At 56.3% G+C, this 20,244-nt stretch overlaps 7 protein-coding genes across 7 annotated transcripts; 4 read left to right on the forward strand and 3 right to left on the reverse strand.

Annotated features, from left to right (window-relative positions):
- Positions 1–1,222: 1,222 nt before the first annotated feature.
- Positions 1,223–3,761, forward strand: LY79DRAFT_700899 (dihydroxy-acid dehydratase). Its single transcript, XM_060564914.1, has 5 exons — positions 1,223–1,624; positions 1,805–1,902; positions 1,974–1,981; positions 2,043–2,150; positions 2,221–3,761. The coding sequence occupies exons 1-5, from the start codon at positions 1,466–1,468 to the stop codon at positions 3,690–3,692; spliced, it is 1,845 nt and encodes a 614-aa protein (XP_060417866.1). The 5' UTR covers positions 1,223–1,465; the 3' UTR covers positions 3,693–3,761.
- Positions 3,762–4,781: 1,020 nt separating this feature from the next.
- Positions 4,782–6,510, reverse strand: LY79DRAFT_508275 (glycolipid 2-alpha-mannosyltransferase; the record flags this gene model as incomplete). The annotated part of the gene is made up of 5 exons (XM_060553918.1): positions 4,782–5,123; positions 5,175–5,577; positions 5,626–5,712; positions 5,765–6,163; positions 6,221–6,510. The coding sequence occupies 5 exons, from the start codon at positions 6,508–6,510 to the stop codon at positions 4,782–4,784; spliced, it is 1,521 nt and encodes a 506-aa protein (XP_060417867.1).
- Positions 6,511–7,383: 873 nt separating this feature from the next.
- LY79DRAFT_542037 (uncharacterized protein) lies at positions 7,384–7,960 on the forward strand. The gene has a single exon (XM_060556972.1). It carries the CDS (start codon positions 7,595–7,597, stop codon positions 7,817–7,819), a length of 225 nt encoding a protein of 74 aa, XP_060417868.1. The 5' UTR covers positions 7,384–7,594; the 3' UTR covers positions 7,820–7,960.
- A 1,747-nt stretch (positions 7,961–9,707) lies between these two features.
- On the reverse strand, positions 9,708–10,658 carry LY79DRAFT_508229 (short chain dehydrogenase; the record flags this gene model as incomplete). The annotated part of the gene is made up of 1 exon (XM_060553913.1): positions 9,708–10,658. One exon carries the CDS (start codon positions 10,656–10,658, stop codon positions 9,708–9,710), a length of 951 nt encoding a protein of 316 aa, XP_060417869.1.
- A 710-nt stretch (positions 10,659–11,368) lies between these two features.
- Positions 11,369–12,379, reverse strand: LY79DRAFT_587541 (ribosomal protein L15; the record flags this gene model as incomplete). Its single annotated transcript, XM_060560781.1, has 2 exons — positions 11,369–11,954; positions 12,030–12,379. 2 exons carry the CDS (start codon positions 12,377–12,379, stop codon positions 11,369–11,371), a joined length of 936 nt encoding a protein of 311 aa, XP_060417870.1.
- Positions 12,380–13,639: 1,260 nt separating this feature from the next.
- LY79DRAFT_576816 (PX domain-containing protein) lies at positions 13,640–16,262 on the forward strand (the record flags this gene model as incomplete). Its single annotated transcript, XM_060559828.1, has 5 exons — positions 13,640–14,132; positions 14,351–15,157; positions 15,205–15,344; positions 15,398–15,997; positions 16,053–16,262. 5 exons carry the CDS (start codon positions 13,640–13,642, stop codon positions 16,260–16,262), a joined length of 2,250 nt encoding a protein of 749 aa, XP_060417871.1.
- Positions 16,263–17,236: 974 nt separating this feature from the next.
- Positions 17,237–18,075, forward strand: LY79DRAFT_576817 (uncharacterized protein; the record flags this gene model as incomplete). Its single annotated transcript, XM_060559829.1, has 2 exons — positions 17,237–17,242; positions 17,410–18,075. 2 exons carry the CDS (start codon positions 17,237–17,239, stop codon positions 18,073–18,075), a joined length of 672 nt encoding a protein of 223 aa, XP_060417872.1.
- Positions 18,076–20,244: the final 2,169 nt, after the last annotated feature.

Raw genomic sequence — 20,244 nt, forward strand, 5'->3', positions numbered from 1 at the left:
CGCTCAACATGAACACCTTTGTCGTAGTTTTTTTTGTTTTTCTTTTGGGGGGGGGGGGGCACACTCACGGATTAGGTGGGGGCATCGATACGGTCTTCTTACCCACAAGTGCGGGCATTGCATCCAGACTAACTTGTCCCCAGCGCATCATGCATCATCGCTCGAATGCTAGCAGCAACAACACCCTCCGTCCAGGAACCAGTCATGATGGGGTGTATCTTGGTTTTACCACCCGCGCCAAGGTGAGCTAACTGAGGTCACTAACGTAGCAGAGAACATGCCCACGGGCAGCCGGCGCTGCGTTGTCTGCCCCCCATTCATCGGCTCATTGTGCCTCAGACTGGCGCCATGCAGTCGCCCGTTCAGTCGACCCCATTGACCCTTGGCCCTCTCTTTCTTTGACGTATCGTTCCTTGTTGGGTTCCCTCCTGATTCGTGGCAACGCGAGTGATGACGGTCGACGAACAACCAATGAGGGTTGTGGAACACAAACCTCCATCGGAAAGAATGCCGGTGCCGATGCGATGCAGTCGAGGCTCCGGCCACGTTACACAATGTCGAATGTCTCTTCGACTCCTAACCTCCATGATTGGGAGATGACAATTCCGTGGAGCCAAGTGCCATTTTCCGGCATCCCTCACCTCATGGCATTCCTTTTTCCGACATAGCCGTCGACGCATCTTCTCCATCTCGTTACCCCTCTCTTCACCATATATCCATCCCCCCACCAAACTCCCGTTCAATTCTCCCGCAAAAAGTCAATTGGAACCCGTTGACCGTCCTGACTCCACACACCCCCGCGGACTACACCCCGACATACCCGACCTCCTCCCCGGCCGCAGCTGGCTAGGATCAGCCGACTGAGAGAGCTTCGAGCCGCCTCATCTCCTTCAGTAGTCCTCCCAATGGGATCGCGTGCAATAAGCAGAACCGGGTTGAGGAGGGGCCCCGAGCGGGTCTGATTTCCCCCGAGGTTCGGTGGAACGCTGGCGATGTTCCCCCTCCATAGTCTATGTATTGCAATCACAGAGCGAGGGGTACGCAGTGTTGCAGTTGTTCCCCCACTTTTGCCCGCATTGTCAAAATATGCCTACCGCTTCCGAGAGCTGTGATCTCGAACTCTATGTGTGGGATAAGGTTCAAAAGAGGTGGCCTCCCCCCTAGTCGCGTCTTTGCTCTCGACGCTTAGCTAGCTCCTAACATCTGAATTCTTTCTCTCCCCCCCCACCTCCCCCGCTCTCCGTTCATCTTTGTTGACAAACGCCTCCTCCTTCTTGTTGCAACGCCGCCGCCGCCTGGTAGATACGGTAGCAACGATACGATACGTAAACTTTACCCTCTGTGTTCCCGCGTACTATCGACGTCCTCGACGCAACACCAGTCTTTCCCCCCTCCTGACTCGCAACTGAAACGAATCACCACTTTTCCCCGCCTGGATAAAACATCACAAGTGCCTTTTTTGACGATGAATGGTGAACAAGCAGACCACGTCCCCAGCGACGCCGCGGAGACTGGCTACAAGGACAGCCACGACTACATCCAGTTCCAGGAGCACGCCATTGACGGCCAGTTGAATCGCTGGTCGCACACGATCACAAGGGAACATGACTTTCCCGGAGCACAGGTATGGAGACGCAAGCGTGCCTCCTCCCCCCCTTCTCTTTCTTTCCGCCTCTCTTGTGTGTGTGTGCTTGGTCGTGGGGTTGCGGAAAATGTGGGGTCGCGGCCGGCGATTGCGGGGTGTTGCCCCGCGTGGGAGGGTTGCAGAAACGCCGACGGGAAGATGGCTGACCGGTGTCCGTAGGCCATGTTGTACGGCGCCGGCGTGCCGAACAAGGAAATGATGAAGAAGGCGCCGCATGTCGGTATTGCGACGGTCTGGTGGGAGGGCAACCCTTGCAAGTATGCATCTTCCTTTCCCCGACCGAGCGAGCTTGCTTCTCGTGACGGCAACGACTAACACAAAGGCGCAGCACACACCGTGAGCACATACATATTGACGGAGGTTGCCGCCGAGTAGCAACATGACTAATAGGAAGCAGTGCTGGACTTTGGAAAGATCGTGAAGAAGGCTGTTGAGAAACAGGGCATGCTCGGATGGCAGTTCAACACCGTCGGCGTGTCAGACGCCATCACCATGGGGGGAGAAGGTACGTCTGCGCCCTCCCAGATCTCGAATCACAACACGACCAGCACACGCTCTCTCACACGCATGCCCAGGTATGCGCTTCTCCCTGCAGACCCGTGAGATCATCGCCGACAGCATCGAGTCCGTGACGTGCGCGCAGCACCACGACGCCAACATCTCGATCCCCGGGTGCGACAAGAACATGCCTGGCACCATCATGGCCGCGGCGCGCCACAACCGGCCGTTCATCATGATCTACGGCGGCACCATCATGAAGGGCCACTCGGACCTCCTCGAGAAGCCCATCAACATCAGCACCTGCTACGAGGCCCGCGGCGCCTTCACCTACGACCGCCTGCACGCCAAGTGCAACCCGGGCGCGGAGGGCCGCACCCCCTCCGACGTCCTCGACGACATTGAGCAGCACGCCTGCCCCGGCGCCGGCGCCTGCGGCGGCATGTACACCGCCAACACCATGGCCACCGCCATCGAGGCCATGGGCCTCTCTCTGCCCGGGTCCTCGTCGTACCCGGCCCTCTCTCCGGAAAAGGCGCGCGAGTGCGAGCGCGCCGCCGAGGCCATCAAGGTCGTCATGGAGAAGGGCCTCCGCCCGCGCGACCTCATGACCCGCGCGGCGTTCGAGAACGCCCTCGTGCTGACCATGATCCTCGGCGGCTCCACCAACGGCGTGCTGCACTTCCTCGCCATGGCCAACACGGCCGACGTGCCCCTGACCATCGACGACATCGACCGCACCAGCAACCGCGTCCCCTTCCTCGCCGACCTCGCGCCCTCGGGCCAGTACTACATGGAAGACCTCTACAAGGTCGGCGGCACCCCGTCCGTCCTCAAGATGCTCGTCGCCGCGGGCCTCATCGACGGCACCATCATGACCGTGACGGGCCGCACCCTCGCCGAGAACGTCGCCGACTGGCCGTCCCTCGACCCGAACCAGAAGATCATCCGCCCCCTCTCGGACCCGATCAAGAAGACGGGCCACATCCGCATCCTCCGCGGCAACCTCGCCCCGGGGGGCGCCGTCGCCAAGATCACCGGCAAGGAGGGCCTCTCCTTCACCGGCGCCGCCCGCGTCTTCGACAAGGAGCACGAGCTCGACGCCGCCCTGTCGGCGGGGTCCATCCGCCGCGAGGACGGCAACCTCGTGCTGATCGTCCGCCACGAGGGCCCCAAGGGCGGGCCCGGCATGCCGGAGCAGCTCCGCGCCAGCGCGGCCATCATGGGCGCCGGCCTCGACAACGTCGCGCTCGTCACCGACGGGCGGTACAGCGGCGCCTCCCACGGCTTCATCGTCGGCCACGTGTGCCCCGAGGCCGCGGTCGGCGGGCCGCTCGCGCTCGTCCGGGACGGGGACACCGTCACCATCAACGCAGAGACGAACCGCATCGACGCCGTCGACGTCGACGAGGCCGAGTTCGAGAGGCGGAGGAAGGAGTGGAAGGCCCCGCCACCCCACGTGAGGAGGGGCGTGCTGGGCAAGTACGCGCGCTTGGTTGGAGATGCCAGCCACGGCGCCGTGACGGATCAGTCGGACCCCTCATGGTGACGGGCCGGCTGCTTGTTGTGAGATGCCCGCCCGCCGACCTGTGAGGAAGTGAGGTAAAACGAAAGGGGGGGGGGGGGGGGGGGGGGGAACAAAAACAAAGATGATGAGCATATCTTATTGCATAGACGTAGATACTCGGCATAATTTGATGCAAATCAGCGTGGCAGAGTGTCGAGCCCTGTTCCAAAGTGAAAACTGTCAATCGGCCATCCGCTTCGAAAGCCGGGTTTCCAGCTGTTGAACTCTCCCACATGAGATGATGAGATCCTTTGTGGTTCCGGACTCAATCCGGCATCAAAAAAGCAATCGAGTACTCAAGTCCAGGCGTGAATGGGGGGGGCGCCTCCTTTAATCAAACTTCTCGGTGTGCATACAGTCAAATCCCGGGGACTGCATGGTGCCGATAGCCTCACCATGAGCAAGAGGCCCATCCAAAATACACTACAATCACATATGCCTCATCGACATGCGCAAAGAGTCGGCAGCAGCATCGTCAAGGTAGGTGAATCTCAGGATGCCACATATATACAATTCCGCCGGAGGGCCAGGCCGTTCTAGCATGCACTCCTCTCTAATACTGACAATAGACGTCCATATTTCGTTGCTTACGCGTCCCATTGGTATCCTTGTGCACGCGGAAAAGAGGTTTGTTCAGCCCCCTTGTCTCTCTTCCCCCTTCTCTTGAAGAACCAAAACCAAATAGACTTCGCTTGGCCTAGGGGATGATGATGACCCAAGCCAGTCGTTTCTGTAGCTTTCCACCTTTCTATTTCATGCGTCGCGATCCCTCGTGTGGTGTGTGGTGAAGGATGAAGAAAAAGCTGATTATGGACAATGACCGAACACTTTGATACCCTTTAACTCCCAAAGAACTCGAGCAAGACCGATACTGGCAATGCCGCTACACACGTGCGAACATGACTGAAACCCGCTGAAGACAGAGGGTCTGATGTCCCCACTTCGTCAATATGCAATTCCTTTTTCGTCGTTTTCCCCGTAACTGGTGCCAGAAGCATGCGTGATGGGTGTGACTCGTGACATCGTATGCCATGTTGTGTCGTCGCTGTTGCAGTTGTTGTTGTTTTGCAATTACGGGCTGGCCCATCCACCTGCAACATCAACCCATTCGGCGAGGCACGATCCCTCCTTGCCCTCGACGTCGACAATGTCTGTGTCGCATCTGCATCTGCATCCGACTCCGTTCTCCTTCTCAGCGTCCCAGTCTTCCCAGTACTTGTCTTCTTCGATACGCTTCTTTTCGTCGAGCGTGGTCTTCTCAAGGTAGGGTTCTCTGGGCAGTTGTCTCGCCGGGGCGTTCGCAGGGCAGTGCTGGATGGTGGTGTGTCGGTAACCGAAGTCGCGGAAGTAGTGGATGTCGCGGGGCGCGAGGAGGGCGCCGGCAGCCAAGGAGTGGATAGGAGCATCACCCCACTGCATTTGTTAGCTCAGTCTCGACCGTGTCGTATGCATCCATAGACTCACGCGTTCCATCCAGAAGCCTCCACTGCGGTCCATCATCTCGAAGAACTCCTCGTACTCCTTGCTGCGGAACCAGTCAAGGCTGGCAATCTCAAAGTTGGACCAGAAATGGCACATGTTGTACGATTCGCCTTCCATAGCCTCGGGATCAATCTCGGGAAGGTTGTTGCGGTTCGGGTCGCTACGCAGGACCTCCTCAGGGAGAGGGCTTTGGTCGGTAGGCGGCTCCTCCTTCTTCTCGACGGGGTCAACGAACATCTCCCATAAGCCCTTGGACTTGAGGCCCTTGAGGCGCTTGTAGGCGGAGGCGTAGCGGAAGATATTGGGAACGGTCTCGCGGAGCTCCTTGACGGCGATGGTGAAGCCGTAAGTCTTGTTGGCGTCGATCATGGCCCAGAAGGGATCACTGAGATGGTCAACAACTGGGTTAGCGGCCCCGGGAACCACCACTTACTAGGTAATGTCACAGAAGTACTTGATCTCGGGCTCAAGACGCCAGTACCAGTTGTACTTGGCGAGGAGCTCATGCTTGTAGAAGAATCTGAGAGATGTTAGTGCCCAATCAGCCGTCGTCTGTGAAAAGACCTGCTTACCCAGAGTAGAAACGGCACATGGCGTGGTAGCTCTCCAAGCCACCGTACATGACGGCGGCGTCGCCCTGCTTGGCGATACCTTCCTTGGCGACCTTGTGGTCAATCCAGTCGGGGTAGCCCCACATTTCAGGGCCAACCTTGCCAAACTCGACGGGGGCAGAAGTGTAGTTCCTGACGACCTCCTTGAAGGTCTCGTTGAAGTCGCCGTCGTTCAGGAAGACATAAGGGTAGTGGTACCAGCGGTTGAAGTGACGCTCGATGGATTTGATCGATTGGATGACACCGTCCAGCTCCTTGTTGCGGGCCAGGACGACGAAGGCACCGTTAGCTCTGGGTCTGCTCGTGTCGGGCTCGAGGCATCCGGTAACGAACACCTTATCATGCTCTTCGCTGATTTTCCTGCGCGCAATCCACGTCAGACTTGTCGATTATGGACGGGGAGGAGATTGTACATACCTGATGGCGGGGGGCGCACCTGCGGGCATCAATATCCTCCCAGGCGAGCTGGGGTGTCTGACGAATAGTACGAGGATGAGGATGACAACGATCAGAGGGAAGAGGATGACGACGCCGAGAGGCACCGAGATGCTCGAATTGCCGCGGAGCCGCAGAGGTCTTCTGAAGAAGGCGAGGCGCGACGTCAGTCTGTTCTGGCGAGCATGCTTCGTGGCAGGCTTCTCGTCGGCGGTGGGCAGTTGCGGCGTTGTTGAGGGGATGGCCTTGACGGCCCGTCTAAAGAGATCCATGGCTGCGGCTGCGGCGTACCGTGGCCAGCAGAGGTGCGACGAGAAGAAGAGGTCGGTCGGTCAGGTGCTCAAGCGGGTGTTGAGGGGTGAAGGCGGGTGAGAGAGAGATGGGATGGCTGCGAAGGTGGCGCTGGGGAGAGACGTGTCGAGGTTGATTGGGATCGGATAAGGGGTGGGAGTGCGGTTTGGGGTACGATGGGCCGATTAATATTTTTGGATGAACTCGCAAACCGCGAAACAAAAGCAAGGCTACGTCTCGTCGAAGCAGCGAAAATCAAATCAATAGAGTAAGGGGTCCGTTCCAGTTGGCCGCAGGGGGTGAGGCGGACGATGCGAATTGCGAGGAGACGTGAACGAGCGGCAGGGACGAAGTTTCCCTCGAGCAAGGCGTCGATGTCGGCTTCGGCTACGGTTGTGGTAGTTGTGTTGATGGTGGAGTGCTGAGCTGACCGAAGACGGGAGAAGCTGAGACTAAACAGTTTTCAGGCTACCTTACGCGTCCAGGGAGACACGGGTATCAGCACACGAGCAGTGACGGGGCCGGGGCTGTCCCTGATGGAGGGTGTGAGATGTGGATGCGGATGCGGCAGCGGCGCACGGCACAGCAAACCAGCGCAATGGTCAATGGCACGTCGGATGGCTGACTGCCCTGTCGTGCCGTAGCGATGTCCACAGAACCCCCCGGAGACCGACAGGTTGAACAAAGTCGATAGCCAACTGCGTCGAGGAGATGTCTCTCGGCAGGCGACGTAGGCCAGTGGGCGATCGCACGAGAGGAGAGAATCGCGTGACCCCAAACGCTGTCGTTGTCTTTCGTAGTCGGGTCGGGGAGGAGACGGAGTAGGAGGAGTAGGAGGAGTAGGAGGAGTAAGAGGAGGAGGAGGAGGAGGAGGGAGGTTGGAGAGGGAAGTTCGTCGACAGAGAGGGGTGGGTTCGTAAAGTTGGAGGAAGTACGGGAGAAGAAAGGGATTGGGCTGGTTAATCGGGAAAGAAACCAACTTTTTTTTTAGGGGGGGTGTGGGAAAAGAGGCTGACAGATGTCACGGATACGGATGAGAAGTAGAGTTAATGTCAGCCGGCTGGTATGGGGATTCTTTTTCCCCCCCTTTCCTTTCCCCTTCTTCTTCTTCTATTACTCCTTGTCTTTGGTGATAGGAAGCCCGGGGTACCGGGGAGACTCTTGGACAGTGGGGGCACAGAGGAAGAGAAGCGCACACTGAGATACATAACTACCTATCTACATAGTACAGGTACCAAGGTACCTCAGATAAGTCACATACCTAGATACCTAGGTAGTCTATCTGGGTAGGGTGGCGATGCAGGACGAACCTGAAAGGACACGAGGGCAGATGTTAAAGATATGGCATGACAAGGAAAAGAGGGACCGCCAACCGGTATTCGATCCGTTAGCGCTCCTTTGTTCACTTGCCTTGTGGATGGCCAACAAGACAAAAAGGCCCCTGTTCCTGCTAGGTATCTATTTGTGAGATTCTGGCCGTTACCACTGCCACTGCCACTGCCACCCTCCATCACCCACCCGTTGCACCCTTATCCACCCTCCTCCCATCTTCGGGTCGCCTTGTTGCTTCATCTTTGCTTCGACCGGCCTTGGGCCACTTTGCTTTTCCCCAATCACGTCCTTTTTTTTTTTTTTTTTTAATCACTTGTATATCTGTCTGACGGGCGCGCCAGAGACCAGACCGCACTGGACTGCATCTGGACGGGGAGCTGCAACGAGTTCCTAGTCCATGCAGCCAACCAGGTCAAGTCCAAGGAAACTATGGTGGGTACCGGGGACCTCTAGCGGACTCCGACGGGCCCAAGTACGTCACATCATTGGATAAATCGTCTTGCCAAGGAGCGCGGAAAGGAGGAAGTGGATCGATCCCTCCTTTTACTGTACGTACCGTCTTGTTCGTACCTATCTAGGTACCCAGGTATGAGGTGCAGTGCAATCAAGGATTCAAAGCAATCTGGACCTTCCTCTCCTTCTTGACACCGTCTGCATCTCATCATCACTGCGAGTTGTGACCCGAGGGAATTTCTTTTCTTAATGCTTTCCATTGTCCTGCCAGCTGCCAGCTGCCGTCAACATCGAATTGCATCGCATCATCCCCTTTCCCCCCTACTGCCAATTTCCCACTTCCTGTCCTTCGTTTGAATCTCCCGCAACCTGCTGCACCAGCACTTGCGCCAATGCCAGCGACCTCCGGAGGAAACAAGAGCCAACTTGATATTATTGGCTACCCGAATGCCAGGTGTCCTAGCTTGCTTCTAAACCATTTTGTACCTGTATTCCTTCCTTAGGGCACACTACCCAAGTCCCGAGGTAAGTTAAGGTAATCCCAAGGTAATTCCAGGGTAATGATATCCAACTCTGTCCCTGATAGCGGCGGCATTCCCGCCCAATCGCGCAACCTGTTCGTCCCTCCTTCAGCGCATGCCACACTGCCATCTCCCCCACGTGACAGCGGCTTCTGATTGTTCCTCTGCTCAACGCAACGCAACCGATACGTATTTTTCGTGCCTGTGGTAAACTTTCATGAGCTCACATCCGTCCCATTAGCTCACAACTGGATAACCATGACTTCAACCATATCAATTAGCCGCATGGTAATACAAAGTAACGTATGACTAGTGCACCTTGCTGCTTCGACTTGTAGCTGTTGCTCTTTTTGAAGCTCCAATGCCTCAACGTGTCGTTCCATGCCGTTGCGCTGTCCGCTCAAGCCACACACACACACACCACAACCCCCTCGTCGAGCATATCTCGCCTCCCTCGAAGAACGCCAACGGCCTCATGTCTTACCTTGATCGCGATGCGTTGATGTTAAGCTTACACGATTCTTAACATACCAGGCCTATCAGATACCCAGTCGGCTGTTGATTACGCAACACATGGTGGGTTGAAGGTCAAGGCCATTTGTTGCTAGAAACATTATAATCGAACAATAAAAGGTCATGTTCCAGCTTATAACACCCTTCAACGTTTACAAGATGCTATATCTCACTGGTGGGCAGGGTTTATGACAAGATGCTGCCCCCCCTCCCCCCAGTTGCGCCAAAATGGCCAGTTCAAATATCACATCGTCAATACCACCAGATCTCAGTCGTCCAACTCCCGGATGGCATAGCTTCATCATATACTATCACAGTCATATTCTTCCATACCAATATTGGTCTCGTAGTGTCTGGAATCACTTCGCCTTGCTGTATAGCTTCTTCTCCATGAAGCTTAGTCTCCCCATAATGATATTGACCAGCGGTTCCTCCAAGACCGCCGGCATCAAGTCCGCGAGCCACATCTGTAGCGCATGCCCCCAATACGGCACCACCACCGCGCGCCCACATCCAACCCGGTCCAGGATGCTCTCTGCTATCGTCTCGACCGAGGGCCAGAATATCCGCGGCTGCATCACATCTCTCCTTGTCGCCACCGCCCCGACCCTCATCCCGAGCACTTCGACATCCGCCCGGGCGATCGCGAGCTCGCGACCCATACTCATCGACAGCGCGGCCAGGTACGCCTTGCAGCCACCGTAGAACGACAGCAGCGGCAGCCCCATGTCGGCAATTGAGCCCACGTTGATAACGAGCGCGGGCGCCGCCGGGTTCCTGAGCCTCGGCAAGAGGATCGCGGACAGCAGAGTCGGGAACAGGGCGTTCATGTGCACGTTGTCCGCGATCTCTTCCACCGTAGACTCGTCGAGACGCCGCAGGACGGGGGCCATCGGCACGCCACCGACGTTATTCACCAACACCCTCAAGTTGAGGTCCTTCAGTGGGGCCAGCATGGCATCCCACGGCCGCGCGCCGGCGCCCAGGGCCACTGCGTCGCCGACCACGATCCGGAACTCCCGGCCCGGGTGTCGCAGGGCCAGGCCGCGCCGGACGTCCCCCAGCTTGGCTTCGTTGCGGCCGTGAAGGATGACGTTGAAGCCGCGGCGGGCGAGCTCGTCGGCGAGGCCCTTGCCGATGCCGTCGCTCGCGCCGGTGACGAGGGCCCACGCGGGTTTTCCGTCGACGGCCCTGAGGTAGCGGCCGAGTCCGGATTTGCGGAAGAAGGGGAAGAAGGGCCAGGCGAGATTGTATGCAATGGCGACGAGGGCAAGAACCCCGACGGATGGCAGGAAACCGAGGGGGGCCATGTTATTGAACGGGGTACTGGTAATTCTTGACAGCAAAAGAGGAATGAATCTACCATCCCCCTCTTCCCCAAATGTTTCCGCCGCTTCCTATTTAAACATTTCCCTGATATGCAAGGAAACACGAGCACCAATGATCAGATCAGTCATCCAGTTGATGATGTCTGCGAAACCAACTCCCGAGGCAGGGATATGGCGAGGAAACATAAAACGTTCGCTCTTCATGCTCTCCGCGTGGGCGCTCGCCATCCGAAAACAAGGCATTGCCAGAGACGACGGCACAACGTTCCGGGACACGGATACGCTCTCCTCCCACTCGTTCTCGGGAGTCAAATGGTTCTCGGAACGTGCGCCAGATCCTCCCGTGCGTGCCGTGGCCGGTGTGTGGATGGGGGCTTCTCAGTAACGGTAGGTAATAATCCCGCGACCGGGAGAACGTTGAGCTGAACTCTCCCCACCTTCTGCTCTGCGCTTATGTGCTCTTATGCTTGATCCCGTACACGAGAGGCTGTTGTCAATATCGGACGGAAAACGGCAAGCGAGAAAAGGCCCAGCGCTCTTTGCATGGGGTAGTATACAATGTCTGTACATACATGTCGCCGGAAAAATAATAGTACAGTTTTTCTTTTCTTTCTGCGCTTCGTCCGCCGTGCTTTGTCTCTGCACACACCACCCCGAACCTCCTTTCCTGTCCGTTCCGTCGGCCTCGCAGTTTACCAGAGCAGGTTGTCCTCATTCTTCTTCTCCTGCCTGTGGACCTGGCGGTTGACATTCTCCACACGCTTTTTCGGGATGGGCACCTTGAAGTACAGACTGGGCGACTCGCCCTCCTTGAGCAGGTGGCTCAGGTAGCCGCGGTGGGCGGGGTCACGGTAGTACTCGATGTCCTCACGGCTCGTGGGGTCGGGCAGGCGGTACTTGAAGGGCTTTGAGCGAGCCTCGGCGAGGACGCCAGCGACGTACTCCTTGCCGACGGGCAGCGGCTTATCCGTGTTCTCACTCTCGCCGCGCAGGATGCGCTTGATGGACTGCTTGGTGTAGAACCTCGTGAGAATCTTGCCGCCGTTGGCCTCGACGGCGTCGATGGCGGAGGCGGAGGCGCGCGAGACCATGATGTCGATGGGCTGGCGCAGGTCCTGCTTGCCGCGGCCGAGGAGCTTGATGCCGTCCTTAACGGTGCCGACGAGGCCTGACTCGATAATCTCCTTGACGGTGATTTGCTTCGTGGGGTCGATGCGGCCGGCGTCGATCCATTGCTGGAGCTTGTCGAGGTTCAGCCTGGACATGCGGGGGGCGCGCCTGATCGGATTAGTGACAGCTCTCAGTCGGTCTCGACGTAATTGGCGGCGCATGACCGCGGGGGAAACCACCTACTTGTTGTCGAAACCCTTGGTTCCCCTTTGCACGATCAAGGGCGTCTGGCCACCCTGGAACCACGGCTTGACGTGGCCGTGCTGTCCCTGACCCTTGTGACCTCTTCCGGACGTCTTGCCCTTACCGGAGGAGGCACCTCGACCCAGGCGGATGCGCTTGTTGTAGGCGCTCTTGTTGTCGCTCAAGCTCGCGAGGATGGATGCATTGCGGATGGTGGTGGTGGTGATGGTGGTGGTACCGATGGACAGGCCGGCGAAGACGGAGACGAGGCTCGGGGGGTTCGTGGAAGGTCGCAGGGCTCGACTACAGCATGTCGTGAGATGCAATGGGGACAGTAACCGTGGAGGCATTGTGACGATTGGTGTGTGGTGGTGGTGGTCAACGACAGTGACACGCCCAAGATGGCCCAGTTCCAGCTTGGGTCCTCCAAAATTTCCAATGGAGCCTCACACAGGAGCTGCAGTCGCGCAGCCGGCAGAACCACGCGAAGAAACGCCGGGACCACACAGCCACACCATGGAGCTGCGTGGCGGTGGGTGGGATTCCAAAATGAATGTGGCTGGTGTGTTAGGTAAGCTTTGTCGGTGGAGCAGGGAACCTCCACTGGATGGAGTCATGACTTGCGTCCAAGCTAGCTGCCTGTGCCTGAAGCTCCCCTGGTCGCAGCCCAGCGCCCCCCCCTAGCTGCGCGTGTTCTCGCCGACAGGGACTGTTTGCTCCGCTGTAGGTAGCATGGTGTCCTGGTCGGAACAACCAGTGTTCACGACTTCACCTTCACTGACGGGAGGACCCAGGCCAAGGCACAGACAACTCAGGCACAGACAACTTAGACCCAACGATGGGGATTTGGGCTTCTGGGTTTACATACCTAGTACTGCCTACAGGCATGTATCCCTCGTCCCAGTTCCCGTCGTTCCCGTCGTCTCTTTCCCGAAGCCCACGGCCCGCCTTGACTCTTGAAGAGTGTCTCAAGCTTCGGCTTCATAGCTCTGCCCTCCTGGCCGGATTGGAGACTAAGTTTCAGGCTTCCCCCTCCCAATACCCTGCCCGTAGGACCATCATCTGTTTTCCCTACGTACCTACACACACATAAATATACTATCCATGTGCGTCATCAATTGAGGTTGCGTAGAATCTCATTGTGGCCTCTCACATCCTCCCATTTGCGCGTGCATCCCTTGATCTTCTGTCTGGTGTTGCAACGAAGGCAGTGCAAAGCTCTCTGGGTATACATACCATACCTTGCTGTAAGCTCGCTGCGCGCGGTGCTTGTCTGCTACCAACTGATTCCGGAATTTGGTCCTCACGCTGCTCTTATCTTGTCACTCTCCCAGCCGCCCTCCTCCAACTCGCAATTACGCATCAATTACGAGGCCTCGTTCACTTACGACACCTCGCCTCTTCTCTGTTTCGAACCCCAGGCAGCAGCCGGCCATCCAATTGTCATTGGAGGGGAACTCACACAACCATCCGACGACGGGTCACATAGCATAGCTAGCTACGAGCACAGTACCACCAGCCAGATCCTGTATCACCTTGACGACGCTTGATCTCCGACGCCGCACTCTACCCTTTCCCCCAATTGGCGGCCGATACATAGTCGCCATACAATGTCGCTCTTCGGCTCGTCACCGCCGGCGGATTCTCCGTCCAACACCTCTGCTGCACCCTCGCGCTCCCTATTCGACGACGAGCCCATGTCCAAGTCCGGTTCCAACTCCCTCTTCGCCGACGACGACCTCGCCGGCGCCGACAACTCGCCCTGGGATATGCCCACCCCGAGGAAGAAGCAGTCCCGCGCCGACGTTGTCCGCAACCTGCTGCCCGCCTCCGACGTACCCGACGCCTACATCGAGACTTTTGATACCGTCGCGCGCGAGGATGGCGCAGGAGGGCGCGTCAAAGCTGGCGGCGTGGCCAAGCTGTTTGCCGCCGCGCGCCTGCCAGCCGACCACCAGGCGCAGATCATGTCCATGGTTGTGCCAGCTGCAGGTGGCGACATTGCCGTCGGACGAGGCGAGTTCAACGTCCTTCTGGCCCTCATTGCCTTGGCGCAACAGGGCGAGACCATCAGTCTCGACACTGTAGATGAGCAACGCAGAAGTGAGTGCATCTTTTCATCTTTCATTCTCTCCCACCCCATCATTGCCTATCGTCCATCCACCTCGCACTTTATGTCATGACCTTGGTACCCTGGCCCAGCCCCCCCGAGCTATCGACTATCGCAGCTCCCTGGACCTGACCTTACCTTACCACTTATCAGTGCGCCGCAATCTGTGTGGGGTCCTGTTCCTTGCTAATTGCCAATACGCTAAATCCAGACCTTCCACTCCCCAAGCTTGCCGGCCTGACTGCTGCGCCCGAGATGCCTCCCGTCTCCGAGCTTGCTGCCAAACCTCCCCAAGCTCCTGCAACCCCCGTTCAAGAATCCGCATCGCCGCCGCCGTCTCAGCCAAGCACTCTGCGTCGATCTCCGATGGAGTTCCCAGAATCCGAGGACCCGTGGAACTCCCCTGACGTGCACAAGGGCCACGCGCACGCCATCGCTGAATCCCCCAGCAGGACCAACGGCGCCAGCCCCCAGCGCCCTGCACCTAATGCCAACGGTAACGGCAACGGAAACGGCAACGGCAACGGCAATTACAGCTCGTCGCCGAGCACTGCCATCGCCGGTCGAACCATATCTGCCTACGCGGCTAGCTCTCCGACAGGTTCCGGACGTCAGAATGTAAACAGCGGCACGTCACCGGGCGGCGGCTGGGGCGGCTATTTCGATGGCAGCACCACGAGCGGCGGCTTCAACGAACCCGTCCCTAGCCAGATTACAAGTCCTTTCGGCGGCACGAGCAGCGCACGTGACGAGACTGGAAACCCCGCTACTGTGCCGTCTCTGCGCCCTACCGTGAGCGCCCGATCGGGAGGCCCTGTGGAGGAGAACATTGTCGTCTCTTTGCTACCCGAGAAGGAGGGTCTGTTTATGTTCCAGCACCACAACTACGAGGTTTCGAGCATCCGGCGGGGCAGCAAGGTTATCCGACGGTATAGCGACTTCGTATGGCTTTTGGACTGTCTGCACAAGCGATATCCTTTCCGTGCGCTGCCTCTGTTGCCGCCCAAGCGTGTCGCTGGTAAGTTTAGCGCCTCGCACTCGTCGACTTTCTACTGACAACACAAGTTAATGGCAACCACTTTTCCAACGATGGCGCCTTTATCGAGAAGCGTCGCAGGGGTTTGGCGAGGTTCCTGAACGCGCTCGTTCGCCATCCTATCCTTGGCCAGGAGCAGCTCATCATCATGTTCCTGACTGTGCCAACTGTAAGCCACCGCCACCACTCTTTGCCGACCCATTGAATCTCGCTAATTGTTAGTATCAGGAATTGGCCGTGTGGCGCAAGCAGGCTACCATCTCTGTCCAAGACGAGTTTCAAGGGCGTGTTTTGCCGCCCGGACTGGAGGACTCGTTGCCTCCTACCCTCGAGGCACTGTTTGACAAGACGCGGGCCGGCATTCGACGTTCAGCTGAGCTGTACATCAACATTTGCAACATCATGGACCGCTTAGTGAAGCGTAGCGAGGGAGTTGCAGCCGACCATGCCCGCATCGCCATGTCTCTCACTTCCCTGACGGAAGCGAGTGCCGACACCTACGCAACCGACACCAACGAAGTACCTCTGCTCAACGATGGCCTGACATCCATGAGCAGGCATCTGAGAACGTGTCAGACTCTGTTGGAAGATGAAAGCAAGGCTTGGGACGAGGGAGTGCTGGAGGACTTGAAGCGCCAGCGCGACGCGCTCGTCAGCATCCGTGACTTGTTCGATCGGAGGGAACGTCTTGACAAGGACAATATCCCTTACCTCGAGCGGAGGATCCAGACGAACGAGACAAAGCTGGCCAATCTTCGCAGCAAACCCGTTGACCTTGTGAAGCCGGGTGAGATCGAGAAGGTGGTTGACGCGATCATCAAGGTACGTAAATGTGTTTCCACACCTCACGGGACGACGATATTAACGAACCCCGCAGGATAAAGAGTCCATCGTCAACCAGCACAACCGGTCCATCTTCATCAAGGAATGCATCCGCGATGAGCTCATCTACTTCCAGCAGACGCAGTTCCACGTCTCGCGATGGAACCAGGACTGGGCTCAGGAGCGTGTCAAGTATTCCGAGATGTTGGCCGACAACTGGCGCCGTCTTCTTGACGAGCTTGAGGGCATGCCCCTCGGCGACTAATGTCTCCTCCCCCTCGCCTATCTCCAAGCCTCGACTTTGCATATCAGCGTCTTCTCCATCCCTGGCGTTCCGGTCTTTTCCCTACATCCGCCAGACTATTCAACTTACCCGTTGGACTGGTCGGCGGCAGCCCTAGTCTTAAACGAAATCGTGTCGTCCTTTTCTGAACGCGATATTTTCCCAGACCAGATGTACATCTCAGAGCAGGAACCCGTTGCCGAATACCCTTTGGTTGCGCAAGTTGCTTTTAATACGTGGTACTTAATTCCCATCTTCGCTGTTCCAGTATTTAGTTTCTACCTTGTGTGATTGCTCCATCATCGTCGTCCGAGGTCTGAAGAGCACTTGGTCCATTTACTGGGATACAGTGGACTGTCGAGATGAAGTTCAATCATTTCCCAGCTTATGTGACTCCTTGGACTAGCGACTTGAATTTATCATCACCAGCTTGACGTCTTCAAGTCATTCTATATATGCCCTGATATCAGGGTAGCAAAAGCTCATTCTTGGATATCCTGCTTTGGGACCCCTTTACGTTTCCCCCATTACCTCTAAAGGTCCTCAACACTCCCATCCATACCAGTAACAAGGTATATTCATTCCTCAGCCACACAATCAAACTACCCGGTTTCTTCATGATCATCAATGTGAATTCCCTTCACTCTTCTGGCCCCGCTCTATCGCCAAACAGGACGAGGGCGGGAGGGTTGATGGGCACAATCTATTGGTATCATAACAGCGGGTGAGCCACTACCCAAACTATTAGGTCAATTGGTCGTCGAGCAGAACACTGTGAAACAAGACACGCAAAAGAAGTATCTGAAGGAAGCTGTTTTGCTACATCCTGTTCTTCTTTGTTTCTTGTTCCCTCTCCAGACTGAAAATTATAAGAAATCCACCTTTGTGAGCTTGGGGGACATCACGATACCATCATAAAGCAACAAGAATCAGAAACCTGAGTGTCACTACCCATAATGCCTGTAAGTGTTCTTTCATCTATATTTCTTTCATTGTTCTTGCTGCGAGGATTCCTTTCATGATTTCATCTGTAGGCTCGGCGAGCTTCAAGACAATTTTGCCTCTTCTGGATTCATTCGATCTTCTTATTTTCCCGCAATCAAGACGCTTGGTTTCTGACGATCCACAGAGCAAGAAGCCCGAGGAAGAGGAGGAGGAGGAGGAGGAGGAGGAGGAGGAGGAGGGGGTCAGACTGTTTGTCAGCGACGACGAGGGCTCTGGCACTGACGCAAACACCACCGCCGACGAATCCGTCCTCGAGTCTGCCGACGAGCCCGTCAGCGAGGCCGAGTCCTTTACAAGCAGCATCGACGCCAACGGCCGCGCCCTCAACCTCCAAGGCCGCCGTCGTGGCAAGGACGACCCCCACAGCAGCTGCACGGCGCGCGCTTACCTCCAGGACGGCCAGGACTACACTGGAAACAACGTCCGCCGCTGCAAGGCAGTCCGGCACAACCCGGCCTTTGCCACGTGGTGCTTCTGCAGCCGCCAGAAGAAGTGCAAGCCCGAGATTAACTTCACGGACAAGAACGGCTTCGTCACGTGCCGGACCTGCCACGCCTGTCGAGCGCACTCCGAGACCCGCCGCATTGGCGACAAGGCCGAGCGCAAGAAGGCGAAGGCGGCTAAGACCAAGGAGTGGAGGGACAAGGCCAGGGTTGGCCGTTTCTTCCATTGCGGAAAGCCCGTTAACGAGACGCCCCGTCGGGGGCCCGATTCGGACGACGAAGACCTCAACGGCATGGACGGCTCGTCCGGTGGTGAGATTGGCGGTACCCTGATCGCTGGCCACTGAGGGAGGCACCTCACGGGCTTTTTCTCGCCGGCAGCAGTCAACATGAGAGGCGACGACATGGGGTGGCATGGAATAATATGGGATGACACAGAAAGAAAAGTCTGCAGTCTGGGGACGAGACGAATACTGGATTAAACTTCTAAGGAAAGGGCGACGGATGTACTTAACTCTCCGAGTGAATTGCTTTCCTCTCTCATCGTCATATCTTCAATACAATGAGCAGCAGACTCAAAATGAGATATAAGCAGTTTGAAATAACTGCCGATTTCGGATGGAATATCGATTGAATGACGGGAAGGAAAGATCGGGAGAGCGGTTGCGACTTGACATAAGTGAGGCACAAGTATCTGCGCGAGCTCAACACGATATACCGGCTCTTGGACCCGAAAGTCAAATGATATCCGGAGCACAAAGCTTCTTCAAAAAGCTTGATGGATTGTAAACACAGTCGCTTGTAGTTGGGATATTGACATTGAAGTCTGACAAATCATAAGTATCCGGTTTTTGTTTCTTTCTTTCCTCCCCCCTCCCCTTTTAATAAGCTTTTAGAGGGGCTTACATAGCAAAGCATGATTAATAAATAACGTAGGCATGCTGCTGCCTGTACAGCTTTTTAGGAAGCTCCTGCTTTTGTCTTGTTTAGCTGGGTATTTTGAGTTTCAATCAGCGAACTCTTGTGGCTGTGAGCTGTTCGGTGATTGGCACGCCGGGGCAAAAAATAAAATAAAATAAAATAATAAATACCTTAGTGGCTGATTGTCTGTCCTCTCAGCCCTCCCTGTAAGAGATTGGAAGGCTCTTGGCTTGACCTTATCACCATTATCATCCTCGCCAAGCGATGTAAACGGACGGGCTTTACGGCCCGCGATAAGGCTGTGCCGCTAGCTTCACAGCACCAACACCTCCTTGCTCATGCAGAAGGGGCGCGCGCATCTTCTTCGACTGTGAGAAAGCACGTGTTTACAGTGCCCTTGGGGAGGCAAATGATGAGAGCAGCACTCACCTAATCTCGTCAATATCATCTCTCCTCGTCCAAAAACATATCGCTCACCGCCTCGTACACACCATCTTCACTTAGCAGCTGCAGCTCGATTTTCATCACGGCCTCGTATCGTCCCGTCCTGCATCGTTTCCTGCCAGATAGTCAACATGTCAAGCGGGCCGTCCCAAAGAGATCCAAAAAGCAACGCTCTTATCTCCAGGTTCGAGATGGTGGACGGCATAGTATGGGTAAGGCTGCCAACTAGAGGACGAGACCCCTGGCTAGTTGCTGGCGTCGCGCATGCCAATAGATAATGCACCGCAATATGGGCGCCAGCGTATCTCAGGGCTGATTAGAGACACAGCACCAACTTATCATATATATCAACCACCCAGTGCTACTAGTCGTGCAGCGCGGGCGACACCGCGTGGCAACCTTTATTTTCGAAACGCTCGCAGCACCGACGAAGATGGGTCAGCTCGGCAGCTCGGCACGGCTGACAACGTGACTGTGTTCCTTCGGAAGAGGCGCAGACGGAGGCTAGCTGAATAACTTGTGCCGTCTTTACCGACAGACCTTCCAGAGGCAACAGTTTTTCGCAGGATTTATAAGGGCGACGCCCAATATGAACAGGCACTTCTCTCTCGACTACCAGGTGTATGGCAACACGACACACGTCAGATATTTATACGTCACTACATGGGACGACATCGCACTGCATTCGAATCCTGGGTCGGCATCAGGAACAGGAATGGATTCCTGGGATATGTATTCCACAATTTATTGCCGACAGGCCGTCAATGCTCTTCCCCAAATCGATTCTCGTCCAAACGCAACAACCCGACCATTTTTTCTATCTACCGAATAATCCATGGCACCTCCCGAAGAGGACAAAGGAAAAGAGGCCAAAAAGGCAAGGGAAAAAGCCCAAAGTATTACATCCGTCGTGCTGCAAGGAGGCACGTTATGTGTGTGGTTCAGCCTGCCGTTTGCTCCCATGGATACCATCCGACACAACAGGTCCTCATGGGGCCCGAAGCCAAGGTAGTGATAATTCACTGATTGGAGGAAAGGAGGAAAGAATCGTCATAGCAAGACACTGGAAAAGAGATGGATTGGATGGCGGTGACGCTGAAGAGAAGGCGCCACAGTCAGCCCGATTGTAGCCGCAAACCTTGGCCGAAGCT

The sequence above is a fragment of the Colletotrichum navitas genome, assembly GCF_030913465.1.
Source record: "Colletotrichum navitas strain CBS 125086 chromosome Unknown LY79scaffold_9, whole genome shotgun sequence".
NCBI lineage: Eukaryota > Fungi > Ascomycota > Sordariomycetes > Glomerellales > Glomerellaceae > Colletotrichum > Colletotrichum navitas.